At 38.2% G+C, this 15744-nt stretch overlaps 2 protein-coding genes, 3 long non-coding RNA genes and 2 pseudogenes across 5 annotated transcripts; 3 read left to right on the plus strand and 4 right to left on the minus strand.

The window, feature by feature from the left end:
- The first annotated feature begins 2373 nt into the window (after window positions 1–2373).
- Window positions 2374–3777, plus strand: LOC123472336. The gene is made up of 5 exons (XM_045173724.1): window positions 2374–2669; window positions 2730–2804; window positions 2890–2921; window positions 2979–3292; window positions 3359–3777. The coding sequence occupies exons 1-4, from the start codon at window positions 2387–2389 to the stop codon at window positions 3000–3002; spliced, it is 414 nt and encodes a 137-aa protein (XP_045029659.1). The 5' UTR covers window positions 2374–2386; the 3' UTR covers window positions 3003–3292; window positions 3359–3777.
- LOC123472337 lies at window positions 3634–4480 on the minus strand. The gene is made up of 2 exons (XR_006646760.1): window positions 4001–4480; window positions 3634–3905 (listed from the first exon to the last, which is right to left on the minus strand). It is a non-coding gene; the product is annotated as an uncharacterized LOC123472337 (long non-coding RNA).
- Window positions 4481–4681: 201 nt separating this feature from the next.
- LOC123472338 lies at window positions 4682–5135 on the plus strand. Its single transcript, XR_006646761.1, has 2 exons — window positions 4682–4784; window positions 4845–5135. It is a non-coding gene; the product is annotated as an uncharacterized LOC123472338 (long non-coding RNA).
- Window positions 5136–7025: 1890 nt separating this feature from the next.
- LOC116916087 lies at window positions 7026–9338 on the minus strand (annotated as a pseudogene).
- A 102-nt stretch (window positions 9339–9440) lies between these two features.
- On the minus strand, window positions 9441–10210 carry LOC123466349. The gene is made up of 3 exons (XR_006646621.1): window positions 9979–10210; window positions 9719–9914; window positions 9441–9638 (listed from the first exon to the last, which is right to left on the minus strand). It is a non-coding gene; the product is annotated as an uncharacterized LOC123466349 (long non-coding RNA).
- A 141-nt stretch (window positions 10211–10351) lies between these two features.
- On the minus strand, window positions 10352–11143 carry LOC123466336 (phosphatidylinositol 4-phosphate 3-kinase C2 domain-containing subunit beta-like). Its single transcript, XM_045173812.1, has 2 exons — window positions 10653–11143; window positions 10352–10582 (listed from the first exon to the last, which is right to left on the minus strand). Exons 1-2 carry the CDS (start codon window positions 11095–11097, stop codon window positions 10521–10523), a joined length of 507 nt encoding a protein of 168 aa, XP_045029747.1. The 5' UTR covers window positions 11098–11143; the 3' UTR covers window positions 10352–10520.
- A 2211-nt stretch (window positions 11144–13354) lies between these two features.
- Window positions 13355–15555, plus strand: LOC116917751 (annotated as a pseudogene).
- Window positions 15556–15744: the final 189 nt, after the last annotated feature.

Here is a 15744-nt window from a genome sequence, read left to right on the forward strand (position 1 = left end):
GTGTTCGTCCAATCTTCATCTTCGTCGACAGGATTTACTGAAGACGCGAACGGCGGCTATCGACGTGGTTTTGGCCCACCAAAAGGCCATCGTTCAACTCGATCAGGAACTCGAAGAAAACTCCAAGGACATAAAGAACGTGCACGTCCACTTCATGTCCGAACGGGAAACCATCCTTAACAGCTTTGTTGGATCCCTGTTAAAGGAAAAGAAGAAAGCAGCCGAAGACCAGCCGAACGCCCCACAGTTTGTCGCACCCCGTCACACCCCGACGATCGTGTGCTTCCTGAGGACCCACCTCAATCAGCCGGGCATGGTGTCCTGCGGCCGCAAGATCAGGGAGTGTGATGGCTTCATGCTGCTGACTAACCGGGAGCGGATGGAGCTGCTGTTCGCACAGCACCGATGTTTTGGCTGTTTTCTCCCGCTGTCCTTCGCTGGTCATTTAAAGTTGGCCGATTGTCCCCACCCGCGCTTTTGTGCCATGTGCGGGACCAACGACCACCACCAAATTCTCTGCGCACCAAGGCGGGTGTATCAAGGAATCATCCCTGAATAAACGTAGCCGTGGATTCTAAACGGGGCGAGCTTTGTTGTTTTTTTTGTTGTTTTGTTGCTTCTTTTTTGTTTATTTTAGTACCTGTGGACAGGTGGGCCCGCTGTCACTTACAGTGCTGCCCTCACGGGCAGGATTGTAGGTGGCAAGGGCCTTCGTTTTGTGTTTATGTTGGAAGTGGCCCTTGCCCCCTTGGTTCAGTATCCATTAAGTAGTAAAGTATCGAGGTAACAAAGTACCCACAGTCTCTCTCTCTCTCTCTGTCCCACGTTAGTGGAAATTGTATCTCCCTCATTTCTTCAACACAGAAATAAAGCCGTGTGTTTTTCCCTCAAGTCATTTTCATCCTCATTACATCATCCTCCTCATCTCATTTTCTGTTACAACGTCTCCACTGCACGTGAGCGTTAGTAACAATTAACTAACTTTTTCCTGGCATAGGTTTTGACATGCTCTTCAGATACTGGATGATTCCGATGTTCCAAATTTAACTTCGTTATCTTAAATTTCTGCTTGTTAACGTGGTAAGCAAATTGAATCTGCACTGGGCCACCATTGGCCATGTCATTCTGATTCAGCCGTAACCCTTTTTTAGCACGCGATTTGTAGCATCCGAAATGCGGACCAATGTACTGAACTCTTTTGTACTCCAAATCAAGATCAAGTTTTTGCTTATTCGTTTGGCTTTTGTTATAGGAAGCGACGGATTCTGTTTTCGTGACGTAGATAGACATTTTCCTGCTCTAGCCCTTTGATCCACTCAACAATCTCATAATGACTATCAAAAGTCTTCAGATTTGTAAGAGCACACAAGATCGACATTGTTGCGTAAGTAAACAAATTCTATTGAAGAAGAAAACAATTTTGTTCTTACTTATAAAGTTTCGTCTATTCTTCCTTAGATTCTGATTGAGGGTGTGTTTTATCGTCAACCTGTAGTTGAACTGCTCAACTTTTTGGTTGACCATAAAACGGTTTTTACGTTGGTTGAGTAGAACTTTTTGGTTGAACTACGCAGTTAACCATAAAACGAAAATTGATCTCAACATGTGGAAAGCTCTTCTTCCTTTCCCATCCCTTTGAGAAATGCTTAATTGTAAATTTGATAGAAATAAAAGAAAATAGTTGTTTTAGGAAATAACGGGGTCTGTCAATTTGTCAAAAATATTGGTAACAGTCTTCCGTAGTTTATTGAAATTTGCTAAAATTTTTTAATACATTGGTTAGTGTGGAGTAGCAGACTTAAAACGTAAACATGGAAAATTTGTAACAACAAAATGCAGATGACACAATTTCTTCAATGTCTATTCAGTAGTTATTTACTTATCTCGAATCTCAAATTTCTGGAATGGTAATAAATGTTAATGTAGGAATTATTAAAAGATTTAACATATTTTTAGTTTATATTTTTTTATTTTATATAATTAAATTCTTTCATTTAATATTTTATCTCTTGGCCTTAAAACACCTTCACACTTTGTATTCATTGTGATAGGAAAAAAATTTACAAACGTGTACCACGACCCACGTGCCACGTCCCTATCTAAAGAAAGCCGTCTGCTGTGATGGCTTGAACAAAAAAAGGTTGCCAGATTAAAGAAAATAAGAATTATTATAAAGTAAGAGCAGAGTCAGAGAACCCTGGTTGGTTCACTATGGCATTCCCCCTTTGCAAAAAAGAGGATGCCTTGAGCAAGCCAATGCTCGAAAAAATCTAGGTTTTGGGAGCGGAGCTTATTTTTTCCGCCAACGGTCGTAGCGCCGTCTGGGAGAATACTAAGAAACTTTCGGTAGTGAAGAGAACCGAGAAAACCCTATATAAGGGGAAAAATGGCGGCTAAGCGTCGGTGCGCTGTAGCTGGCTGTCAAGTGATGTATGGAAAAGAAAACTCTAAAGGAAACGGAATAACTTTTTTCCAGATTCCACCATCCTCTTTCACTGATTGGAAGTCGTTGGTTTCTTCCAGTAATTTGACGTCTCATTCCCGTTTGTGTAGTCGTCATTTTGACGATGCCGACATTGTGAAGGGTAGGAAAATTGGAGGAACTTTTTTCCCATTTCAACGTTGGAACTTGAAAAGTGAAGCAAAGTCCAAGCATTTACTGAACCTTGGTAAGGAAAACCAGTCACCCTTTTAACTTTTCTCTCTGATAATAATACTTTTTTATGTAGATCAACCAGTGCCAACCCGAGGACTGAAGAGTTTTAGACAGCCATTTCAAGAGAGGCCCAACGATAACTACAAAGGTAGTTGATGTCACACTACAATTATTATTTTAACAGAGAAAATTGCATTTTGTACATTCATTACCATAATTTGAACCATCATCAGGGAAAACCCTGGTCCATCGTACAAGTTCCAAGGTACGTAATAAATCATTTTTTCCTTCTTATTTGTTAATCGCTTTGATTTGCAATCAGGTTCAGAGCATACAGAATATTTAACAAACCTGTTAAATGATGTGTTCGACATAATGAATGCAAAATTCTGTAAGGAAGGGATAACTGTTCTGAATTGGTTACCTAAAAAGAAAAAGCTCGAGGAGATGCTTGTAGTTATGAAAAGAACAGAAATGATTTATTTCCAATCAGACATCAGAGAAAAAATGTCTTCTACGACGACCATCCATGTATGGAGAACTTCGATCCAAAGCACCATAGCAATTACCGAAAAGCTCTTCTCTGAAAATTATGGCTTTGTTCTCACAGGTAAATTCAACCAGGATGTCCTAGAGGTATCAATTATAAAGTACCATATAGTAGATACCATTAATGAAGGCTAACATTTGTGTCTCATTTAGAGATTATTCAGGATCGTTCGATCAGTTGATAGCCACCCAACGGTGACGTCTTTCTTGCAAATAATGAGATATGTCTCTTTGCTCGCTCGACTGAATACGGTCGTAAAATGATCAAGCATCGATAGCAGTGAGTAAATTGTAGTATTGGCGACCATCTCAAAATGCCTTCAACATAAAGCAAAGCAATCCGATATCGCTGCAGCTGACCTTAAAAAGTGTATGGAAGATATTCTGCTGAAGGAACTAACTTCTAGATATGTAGACTCACTTCCAGAACGAGAAAAAGTCGACTATATTAATGATATCGCTATATATGATGTATGTGGATACATGTTAAAAGCACGACCGTCTGTAACAGTATTTCTTGATTGTAAACATTCAGTGCAATGCGACGAATTAGAATTACCACCTGATTTCAATTTTGACCATTTCACTGGCTTGAGAACCCGTGGTAACCTCATTTTCGTGACAGTTAATATGTTTCAAACTTTCCGGGTAATTGAGTCAATAATTGAATCTCATTTCAATCCGATTGGTCAGATGTATGCTGAAAATTCATTTGAAGTATGCATCACAAAAATTTCAAAAGCTCAAATATTAAAACTGTTCTGTGATTTACACCGTGATCACCATCTCCCTTACCTAATAAGAGAATATGTTGGCGTCCGTTACCATTTCGAGTCAGTTCGCTTGAAGAATTTGATATTATCGCAGTCAAAAGCTGTAAAAGTTTCCAATGGCAAATTATCAAAACATGCTTAATGTTTTTTGTTCGTTACCACTTCAGTGACATGAATCACTTTTCCATTAGTTTACCAGTTCCTTTGTTCGTTACAGTTCACTAACTAAATCACTTTCTCATAACTTTACCAGTTTTTTGTTCAATGATTAGTTCAGTTGATAAGTCTCCATAACTTACCAGTTTCCTTGTTTGCTACAAGTTAAGTGACATCAGGTCACTTTTCCATCAACTTTCTGTACCTGTTAAGTGTTTGTAATTCGCAGATAAAGCTATAAACTAATTTAAACCTGTGCCGTATGCTCTTTTTACGAATGTATTTTAAAACAAAATTTAAAACACATTTGAACAATATCCATTTGTGATTGTTTGTCGTGTGTTTGGCGGTTTCACTTTAAAGACTTAGAAAATTCTCTGTGTTTATGTTAGAGACTCCTCCTAAACTTGATGGCTAAGTAAAGTCCTTCGCAATTGGCCCAGTTGTTTTACAAAGGGATATTGTGATTGGCGAATGCCTAACAAGCCCGGTAGAGGCAGTGCAAGCGTCGGAGCAAAAACTGCCATATGGCTTGCACAAGGTATCCCATTTTTGCAATGGTTGGAATGCCATAGTGAACCAACCAGGGTTCTATGACTCTGGTAAGAGGGTCAACCAACTTGAAAAAATACTGATTGAGCTCAATTTAGGTTCGGGTTGAGCTAAAAAGTTGACGATAAAACGCAGCCTGATTTCGTTCTGTTCAATAGGTTCCGTCATTTTCTTGATGAATCCTTCCCGTAATTCTCCTGAGAGTCGGGGGGTAACCGCAAACAAGCAACACTGGCGTTTCCCCCTTCCTACATTTCCATCTTCCGTTGATGGATACCGTTGTTGTTTGCGAGCAGTTGGTGTCTTTTTTTAAAGTTGCCGTTCAGTATTCAGGACCCATTCGGATGTCAGTTTTCTTAAGGCAAGTTTATAAGGTATGATTCAATTGCTGGAAACTTGTTCGGTTTAATATTTTATTTTATTTTTCGGATGTGGCTGTTCAAGGTATTGGGAACATTGTCGGAAAACGAACGATTTCGTAATAGTTAACCTCTTCCGTGTGATGTACAAATACACCTTGATTTGTCTGGAATGGAACTAGATATAGTTTTAATTTGACTCAATTTTTTTCCCTGCCAATGCCAGTCAAGAAGGTAAAACCAGTTGCGTTCTAGGTACAATCCTAAGCTTTGTGGAATTTAACCTGATCACAGGATGAGAATAGTACCTTATTTATATCTATTTATATTCTAGCAAGTATTTTCAAATGGAAGCCGCATTTCTCAATAAAGCGAGTCTAATATTATGCATGCCTCTTTGTTATTTGGAATCATCGGTGTACTTCTGAGTACACGATTTGCCATATTAGTCAGCCGGTGTTCAAAAGCTTTTTTTTAAATTTTAGCACCCACCGGTCAATAGACATTTTTTACTTTAGCGCCTCACGGCTGCCAGGGGGAAATAGACAAATTTGACGTTAGCGCCCCCCGGCTGCCGGGGGGAAATAGGCGTGACCTATTATTTTAATCTTTTCGCTGCACTACACCAATGCAATCGCTGAACGAGTTTTTAGTTTCCTTAAAATCAATCGTAATGATCCCAGGAATCGCCTCAGTAATGAATTCCTTCTTGGTTTAATGAGGAAAAGTACCTGATGAAGAACACAAAGTCAACGGCAGCGATTACATTTCCGGATAAGCTTATTGATCGTGTGCAAAAAGTGCCCGCAAACTCCATTATTGTTGAAGATAAATTCTAAGATCTAAGAATAAATTTCTGTCTTTATCTTATTTTGTTTTTAGTCAATTACGTTAACTTGTCAACATTTTTGTCGCTTTCTCAAAAAATGTCTGGTTAAAGTCTATTTTACCCGACTAGATTTACTTAACTTTTTAATTTACTTTTACTTAATTGTAAGCCTGTAATATATACAACTGATCTGAGCTTTGTTGATTCTATGTTTGCCAGCAGTACTAATGTTACATTGTTGCCACATATTATATATAAGGGTAAATAATTTATATTTGTTTTACATAAATCTGCTATTGCTACTGTATTTATTACTAAAATTATCAGCATTGCATGCCGCTTTGGTATAACACTTGATTGCGGCGATCGAGGTTATGCGTTCAAATGAAGATGATTTAGTACATGGTATTAATTGTTTTTTTTTCTTAATATCTTGATAAATTTATTTTACTTGCTAGAAATAGTAAAGTAAAATATTTACTTAGTTAAGCAAGTGAATTTTTGTGTTGGTTTTAAGTAAAGTAAAGATTAGTTATTCCACTTATAGAAAAAACGTATTTAGTATTATGATACTTAATTGTTTAAGTTAAGTGTAATTTTTTGAGTAAAGTGTGGTTATGGGCGCATTTATTATTGTAAACAGTTACGATATAGTCATGTCAAATAACGGTTCAATGTTTCTTAGCTCGTCAAGTGAAATAATAAAGAGTTACAGCCCGAGGAGAATTTTCCCGTAGCGAAACGCGATTAAAATACGTTTTTTATAGAACCGCTTGGTTCAGACGCATACCACGGAATGCATCTTTCTTGAATTCTAGAACACCTTGTTTGGGTTTTTTTCTTCATTACTGGATGCATTTTTGCAAACGCAACTGAAATTAGTTTAAAAATGCGTTTTTTATGTATTTATTTTGCATTTGAATTGAATTTAATCACGTATCAAATTTTACCTTATATAAACAACTTTTACTCATCAATTTTCTTGTTATATCTCTTCTCCACACATCTTTTTTTTTAAATAAATTTTCGGACATATGTATTGAAGTGAGAAGCAGCATTTTTTTAACTGTCAGAGATTAACTAACAAAGAATGACGTAGGTACTGACTGAACAACACTGACAGAGATACAGAATGAGATACTCACCGATTGTTAAAGCTCTCGATAGTTTTCAAGCGCTTCAACAATTTATTTGGTTCTCTGCTTTACTAACGAAATTACTTCATTTTTTTAAAGTTTCTCCACGTTGTCTTCTTCGTCTCTATTGCCTGCCATACCGAGACCATTTACTGATTTGTGATAGTTAAATTGGTGTACTCTTCTGGCAGCCTGGACACACTCCAAAACTTTGGAGATTTGGATCGGCTTTTTGCGCTGCTCCAAGACATTAGCCATGACAACTATAAAGGGATAAGAAAGTCATAAGAATTTACACATTCAAATAACTAAAAATCAGACTAATAACTAACAAACAGACTGAAAGAGGACTTCATAACTACGTTGCTCTGTGGCATTACATTTCATTTAATTAGAAGAGAAGCAACGATGAATTTCAAGTTAAATTCGGCTTCCACAGAGGGACGTAGTTATGAAATCCTCTTTTAGTCTGTTTGTTAGTTATAAGTCATGACAACTGTAAATTGAAAAGAACAAGCTAAAGTCTATAACACTTGCAGCATATTCAATACCTCCAAAAATGGCTAACATATTACAAGATGCCCGATTGCAGGTCTAGTGTCTCTGCCTCTTCCCCTCCGCCCCTTCCACTGCACTTTAAAGCATAATTCTCTCGTAAAAATGAAATCTATTATAGACTTTGCCAAAGTCGATTTGTAAGATCTTCAATTAACACGGCAGACTAAAGAAAAAGAAAAAGAAAATTAGACTGCCAGTGACTAAAAAAGATGTTGACTTACTTAACTAACTGAAAGATCAATATCAATCAACGCATTGTTGAGGGCGCTGACATTTTCCACAAGCTTCAGGGGGAGATCCAGATTCTTCTCCACAGTTTTACGAAAATAGCCTATGTTCTTCGTTAGATTATTCCCAACATAAACTGAGGAAGGGACCAAAATTCTGAGGATGGAATTGGTTACAGTCATAGATTCAAGCATCTTTTTCTTCCAGTCATCGTCATCTGTAAAAATAATGACAAAAATTAAATGAAACAAAACTTAAAATAAGGATGAATGATATGTAAATTACCAATCGAAAGCGTGGTGCCACAAGTAGAACCAGTGGCACGATTTACTGATAAAGGGTCGCGATCTGAAGATCCATTCGAGCCAGCTGCGCCATAACGAGACACAATCCCTCCATTTAAAGTGGCTACTTTACGACTTTGAAAAACAGCAACACGATCTCAAGAACCGGTGTTGTTGCGAGATCCTGAATTATTTTAAGATAAAGCAATTATTTTTTTGAGTCACGGAGCCATGATTTGAAAAGCCAGTGTTACCGTTTAGAAATCCTGAGTCATTTTGAGGTACAACGCCATATAAAGAGCCTGCTCTGTGATTTTTAGTCACAAATCCACGATTTGAAGCACGAGCTCCACGTTTTGCCGAACCAGTGACTCGAATTGTAGATCCATTGTCACCAACAATAGATCCAGTGTTACCATGTAGAGATTCATCCTCATGATTTAAAATATCGGCCGCACCATTTAAAGATCCAGAATTCACCATCAACAGCTGTCAGGGACGAATAGCTGGAGGAACCGAATTTTCCGTCTGAATGGGAAACCGGCTTCTGCCTTTGAAAAGGCGGTAATTTTTTCTTGGGCGTCGACTCCTGAGATGGGAATGGTTGAATTGTGGAATTCCGCGTGGAGGCGACAGTTTGCTCAAGTACAGCTAAATCGCTGCACGAACTGGAATCTGCTGTAATTGAAAAAAAAATGTACTTGTAAGTCGAGCTAATCACCGAATATGAAAAACCCTAACTTTTAGTAAAATAAACACTGACCTAACGGTTGAGGTGAATCTCCATGATTCAAAACTCTTGTGGTCGGCTTCCTTGGTTGCTGCCAAGCAATTTGAATTTTTTCAAATTTCGTATGTTGCTTCGTCGTAGGAGACTAGCTGTGAACAAAAAGAGGTGTAAAATATTACCAAAAATAAAATAATTAAAATATTACTTGGTCTGCATTCAGTCACGACATCCATGATCTCGTACTCTACAAACGTCACGTCAGGATATCTTCTTTTTTTTGAAGCACAACAACGTCCAGTCCCATGGATACATGCCATTAATATGAAAATCTGGTCTTGGATACAGGAAACTCCCGAAGTCGGTGTCTACCAAATGTTCTGGTACCTTGTGCACAAGTTCCACTTGTTCTCCACAAAAACCTATTTAGATAGTCGAAACTAGATGGAAAGACAAACTGGCGGCTACTGAACCACACGGAACGCCAATCATTGGATAGTTGCCTTGAAATTTCTGTTCGTTAAACCGCATGCCTGGCAAAAGAATATAACAACTTATCAGTCGTAAAGCACGAATATACCAGCACCAAATTTGACGGAAGAAAAATGAAAGAATAATCACTTACTTCGTTCACTACTTTTGGAACTGAGGAACTCGTACCGTCGTAGTTCGCCATAGTGAATGTGGTCTCATCAGCAGCACGTCAATCACTAAATGAAAAAGCCTCAGTCAGCTCTGCAAGATGGCTATGGGCAACTACCCACATCCATTTCTTTATTGAGCACACTTCAATAATCGATGATTATTGTAATCAAATTCGCTTTATAGCCACTAGGATCGCAGAAAAATATACACCTCATTTTACCGCGATGAAAAACAAAGGATTTCTCTTGTCTAAATATTTTACATACCTCTAAGTCCGTTAATTCAAACTTGATGGGCTCCTGTTCCTTGGCAGCACTGGGTGAACTAAGCCTAAAGGCCTGCCCATTTTGCCGCTCAATCCCGCATGCAGAACGATGCTGTTGTCTTATGATGGGCCACCTGAAGTACTTTGGTCAAAGCGGCAGGTTCATCCGTCAAGTAATGACGCTTCTCCCACAAAAGCTAAATACCAAAGGAATTTTATTAGTAATCGGTACACACAATGAAAACGCGTATATTACAGTACCTAGCGTTGATAGAGATCCATTTTGGCAAAGAATCCACTTTGGATGATATCCATGAGCTAACGTTGGGTGTTGTCATCCAAGGCGCTGAAATTACGCAACTCACCACTTGGAATGACGGTGGGTTCAACAAGCGGAAAATGAATATCAGCCTCATCCAAATCAGTCATTTCAATACTGAGCAAAGGAGTCGAATGACCACTAGGATGGCGCCCGGCCGTGGGCACATATCCTGAACGCTTGTCCGAGGCTGGCGTCCATAAAGGAAGCAGTCGACTACCTAGAGTAATAATAACATCTGTAGAAGATTAGAAACTAGACAAATTAATTTAGACTAAAAGCAATCGCACCTTGAACGAGGGTCAAATTAGGATTAACGTAAGTAAAAAAATTCGGTGATGTCCATCCAAGTTCAACGTGTTCAGCTTCTGATCCACCTCCTCGATCACCTTCCGCCACTTTCCTTCCACCAAAGGAAGTAAGAGCAAGGCGTTATGCACGCGGGAGAGTACAAATGGCCACGCTACTGGAGCTGATCACTTCATCAAAGACGATACAGTTCGGAAAGAAAGCGACTGACCTGGAACTTGCAGTGCCAAACACCATCTGACCACGACCCAAAAAATTAATTACATTTTTTTCGGAAAACAATGGAATAAATAGTTAATAATTTTACCTTTGATGGACTGCAGCAGACCTTCGGGTTGTGTGTTGCTAGAGTTTACCAAGAGTCGATCAATTTCTCCGTGAATGATGTCGATGACAACGGAGACCGTCGCGTGAGTGAATGCATCTCCCGGCTCTCTAGACAGCAGATCGTCAACTTTGATTTCAATATCTTTGATGTCATCTTCTGCAGCCCTAAGCAAAGGCCTGGGCACTTCGTCTATATGAAGCAGACACACCAAGACATCCTTTTCCAGTTTGATACAGTGGTGGAAGTACTCGTAGTCGCAAAGGCACGAATTGGGTAATAAAAATTCGGCCATGCCCCAGACCTTGGGTGCATATTCTTCCGACTTGAGCTGAGTGGTGGCACCCAATTCACAAACGACGTGGCTTATAACGTGATCTACTCGACTGCTAATATCACATGTGAAATTGGCGACGGGGTGGTCCATAGAGAAATGTACTGCCAATTTCACTGATATGGACTCGGGGCAACCTGACTCCAGTATCGGTCTAGTCTAGTAAATAGATTTTAAAAATGTAATAATAATGATGGTTCAGTTATTATGAAAGGTATATTTTCTTACCACGTAACCTGTGTTGGTTTCTTGCTGTTGTTGAGCTTGGGTGTTGAGAGTTAAACTGGTGAGGGTAAAGAACTTGTTGGTATTGGTTGTGAAAGGTGTTGATGCACATTTTGAACAGACAAATGATTGGGAAAGAGGACTGCATGGCGGCTGGACCTGTTTGATGATATATTCAGGTTCGGAAAGGCCAAATCCAATGCTTGAAAAAGAAATGAGACTTCGAGATCTGAGGGCCTGGCCCTATTTGGTAACATCAAATTAATCAGATCATTTGAATTTGGGGATTGTGGCAGCTGCATGAAACATAAATACCTAAATGACGTTTCACATAGCAAAATTCTCAAGCATTGAAAACCAAAACAACAATGGCGGACTGATGGCGGAAAACAGTGTGTGGATATCAGAACGCACACCAGAGGGGGCAAAAGCAAAACAGAATCCCACCGAGTGTTTGGTTTTCATCTTTTTTTTAAATTAAACTAAAAAAAAAATATTCTCAGGTAAAACTGCGTAGTTTGAGCTATTTTTCATTTCGAAAGGTTTCTTCGTGAATTTTTTTTTGTTTGTTGATAAATGTTGTAGACTTGGCTTAATTTGTCATAAATTTTAGGTTTGGTTTAGCTTGGTTTACTTCTGCTTCTGCTTACTTTTGTTTTAAGTGTATTGGAATTTCCTGTGTAAAGGAAGTGGGAGATAATTTTCAAACTCTAATGAAGTCTAAAAAGAAATTTGAGAAGATAAGGTACGTTTTACTTTTCGGATACACTAGTCTGTTTCTCTCTTTACCATTGTTAACCTATTCACTCAAGAGCATATCAAGTTCAATGTTATTATATATCGCTGCGAATTCCCATTGTTTATAATTGTGAAGGGAAGTTTCCGAACTCTTATGCGAAATGAATATCCATACAGGTATACTTAAGAGATTCTATTATCACCCATGCCAATCTTTCGGTTGGGTCCGACTAAAGAATCTGCGTCGTAAATCTTTTGCAAATCACAAAATTCTTTCATAAAGCTTCAGTAATCTTCTTTGTCATTCTTCTGTTGCAGTATAGGTTGGTGAAAACGTTGCCGATTAGACCAATCTTTTGAAGTTTTTTACTGGAAATTGAATCTCACGTCTATAAATTGTAAATGACCCTCTATTCTTAACCACTTGTTGATAAACGATTCTTTTTTTAAATTTTTTTTACCCTTTACTTTACTGATGTTACTGTTTTTGAGTGATGATGCGATGAGTTTTTTATTTCCATATAGACAATTTAAAAAAACTTTATGCGACTCAATTTCCAGTTTGTCGTGACTTAACGTTCATTTTTTACGAGAAAACAAGCGGAAAGGACAAATTTGGTGACATGGCAACAAAACAGATCATAGTCTATGCAGACAACCAGTGGCGTTTTAAGTGTCAGGTCGAAGCTCTTGTTTATTTTTTTGCAGTTTTCGCTTTTTGGCAATCTCTACTTTTCTAAATCCTTGTTTTACATTCAAATATTGCAGCTTATTAAAAAATCATGTTTCCACCAACTGATCAAGAGGTGGAAATTGTCCTAAAAGCTAGTAGAAACAAACTTCACAAAGAGAAAGAAAACGCCGGTTAATTGAATAAACGTCGCAGTATGCGACGCATTTACGATCTCGATCTGTAAAAATAATAAAAATTTGGAGAAAGCATGGTGTACTACATGATATCTGGGTTAGAATAAAAGAAATAGTAGATCTGGTGCGGAAATATAACTTGAAACAAAGAGCGCCAAGAGAAAATCAATCGTTTATTCAGGATGAGGTAAAACAATGGGATTTCTGTTTGTTTCTTTGTATGTAATTTTACGTTAATTTCACAGTTAACTCAGCTTGATGGACAAATCGAATCACTCGATAAAGATGTTTGCAGCAATACCAATTTCCAAAGTAAGCAAAATTGAACTGTGTAAGAAAAAACATAAGAAAAATCTACTATAACAGTAAACGAAGTTCACTTACATTTACACAGCTACTGCGACATTTTGCTGCACGTACCAATCAAAAACAAAACCATCTGACGTATCTTCTGACTCTCCTTAAAGTTCACGAGCCATTACCTCATTATTCTTTACTGCCAAACACTGGAAAAGAATTAATGAAAATCGATGGACTTGACTTTCCAGCATCAATAAATGACCCAACACACAAAAAACTGTCTGAAGCAAGACTGATTAACGATGGGGAATACTTTCATTTCGGAATTGAGAATGTATTAAAAGGGGAATCCGTTGGACTTATCCATCGTGATGCTGACCTTCTCCAGTTTGTTGACGTCAATCTCCAGAATCCAGGTCTTTTGCCAAAAAACTTGCGCGACAGAGTAAGTGTTTAGTTATCTGTGGGCAGGCCTTTACTTTGAACTTAAACACAGGTAACTAGCTGTTTATGTTTGTATTGTCTGATCTTGTATTTGAATTTTCCCATTGATGCCGAAAAGGCAAAACTACAAAATACTCCTGTGTGCTTTTGGTTCGTTTGTATTTTGATGAAATAGAATTAGTCTTTTTTCTAAATATTATGAATTTTACCAGCCGTAACACACTATTATTAATCTAAAAAGAATTACATTTGCAATTAGATTGAAGCTTTTGACACAAAGTCCCAAATTGATCGAGCTAAGGCAATTTTGAAGGGAGAACTTCACGCTAGACATATTGATACTGTAACGGCAGTACCTCATTACAACGTCAATATCCACATCGACGAAGCGAAACTCAACGAGGATAAGAATGCAGTAACTATCACTCCCATTCTAGGAAGAATCCATTCGATCCAACCAACAGCAACACACGAAGAAGGTACCAAAATCATTTTGGACACATCTGTATTTGTAATTGGGTTTTATGCGGGGAAGGGAAAACCAGATGACATTTGTCCCCATTGTCCCATTGTCCCCATCGAATTCAGATAGTGCGTGCCTTCAAGCTCGTTGTTTGACAGCTTCGCTTCGTTGCATAATAGCGGATGGGCCCATGAGGTCTTACTTGTATCGGACAAAAGGTCATTCAGGGTACTGGTCATGTGATCGTTGCATTCAAAAGGGAGAAATGGTTAATCGTGCCATTCTGCTTCGAAGTGTTAATGCCCCAAGGATAACTGACGCGAACTTTTTAACGTACCATATAAATAGCTTATCTGGTGACGAACACTTGAAGGATATTAGAAATGTCAGTCCTTTCGATAAAATTGATTTCCCAATGGTTACAGGGTTTATAATAGATCCCATGCACACTGGAATAGAGGGAGCTTTTTCCCGGCGATTTGAAGGTTTTATTCTTGTTCCAGAAGAAGGGAAACTAAGTAGTACCAAGATTGACGAAGCTGATCGTCGAATTAAATTCTTTCATTTATGTCGTCCATTTGGATTTGACCGTTATGTTGGCAAACTTTCAACTTGTAAAAATTACAAAATTCACGTGAAACGCAATATCTTGTACTACTTACTATATCCCCTTTTTCAAGGAACTCTTGATGAAACCAATCTTGAACATATAATGCTTTTACAGTACAGCATGTTGTTGTTGGGAGCATTTAACAAAAAACCAGTATCTAGAGCTAATATCATTGAAGCCCAAAAAACATTTCAGAGATATTCTATTGACCTTACCGAACTGGGTATCCCTTGCAGGTTTGTGAGCCATCAGGTGACTCATCTATGGGAGGACGTTGGAAAATATGGGTGTGGCGTTGAAACTAATAGTGCTTTCCCTTTCGAAAGTTTTCTAGGCTTCTTTCGGAGATGCTTGCGTAGTGGCAATCTTCAAGCAGAACAAATTATAAATCGTTGTATCGAAAAGAGTAAATTCCAGTTACCAACAACTTCCTGTGGCATGATAATTGAAAACAAAGAGCAATTGGTTTTTGAAGCCAAAAAATTAAAAAAACCTAAAAAAACAACGCCTTTTACAATTCATCGATAAAGGTGATTCCTGACCCAAAAAGCTTACGTTTAATAACTTTGTTCTGACTAATCGATTCCCCAACAATGTATTCCTATCGGATAAATTCAGCGTTTTTACCTGCATTGACATTGTCAATAACGGGGGCATGGTACAAGTCCTCTCCAAAAAATTCCTCACTCTTGAAAATGCTTTTCAGAAACCATATGTGTCTTCGAGGTTTCATATTTATTCTGGTTCTAACCTGAGTTCTCAAACGTTTTTGCTGCGTCCCTCTGAAATTTTTGTTAAAATGATGGCTCTTCCTTTGAACCCATTTCCCCCTATATCAATTGATAATAATGGTTTGCGATGGTATTTGGTTCCTTTGTTCCACTCGTATGAAAACGGTAACTGATAATACATAGCCTGCTCATGAAATAAATTTTCGTGTCTGCATTCTTTTAATAAAGGTACAAATACTGTTTTCGGGGCGGTTGGCAACTCGCAGAATCTTCGTACAGCCCTGGCCAGAATCTCCCTATCTGTCCTCTCATAGAATCTTATAGAATCTCTATAAAATCCTGATTTGTCGTACACTCAAATT

The sequence above is a fragment of the Daphnia magna genome, linkage group LG5 (genome assembly GCF_020631705.1).
Source record: "Daphnia magna isolate NIES linkage group LG5, ASM2063170v1.1, whole genome shotgun sequence".
NCBI lineage: Eukaryota > Metazoa > Arthropoda > Branchiopoda > Diplostraca > Daphniidae > Daphnia > Daphnia magna.

Coding starts and splice junctions, on each gene's coding strand:
- LOC123472336 (XM_045173724.1), top strand. CDS start 2,387: ATGGCGGCTAAGCGTCGGTGCGCTGTAGCTGGCTGTCAAGTGATGTAT. Junction 2,805..2,889: donor GCCCAACGATAACTACAAAG/GTAGTTGATGTC, acceptor AACCATCATCAG/GGAAAACCCTGGTCCATCGT. Junction 2,922..2,978: donor TCCATCGTACAAGTTCCAAG/GTACGTAATAAA, acceptor ATTTGCAATCAG/GTTCAGAGCATACAGAATAT.
- LOC123466336 (XM_045173812.1), bottom strand. CDS start 11,097: ATGGACCACCCCGTCGCCAATTTCACATGTGATATTAGCAGTCGAGTA. Junction 10,583..10,652: donor TCTGCTGCAGTCCATCAAAG/GTAAAATTATTA, acceptor GGTCGTGGTCAG/ATGGTGTTTGGCACTGCAAG.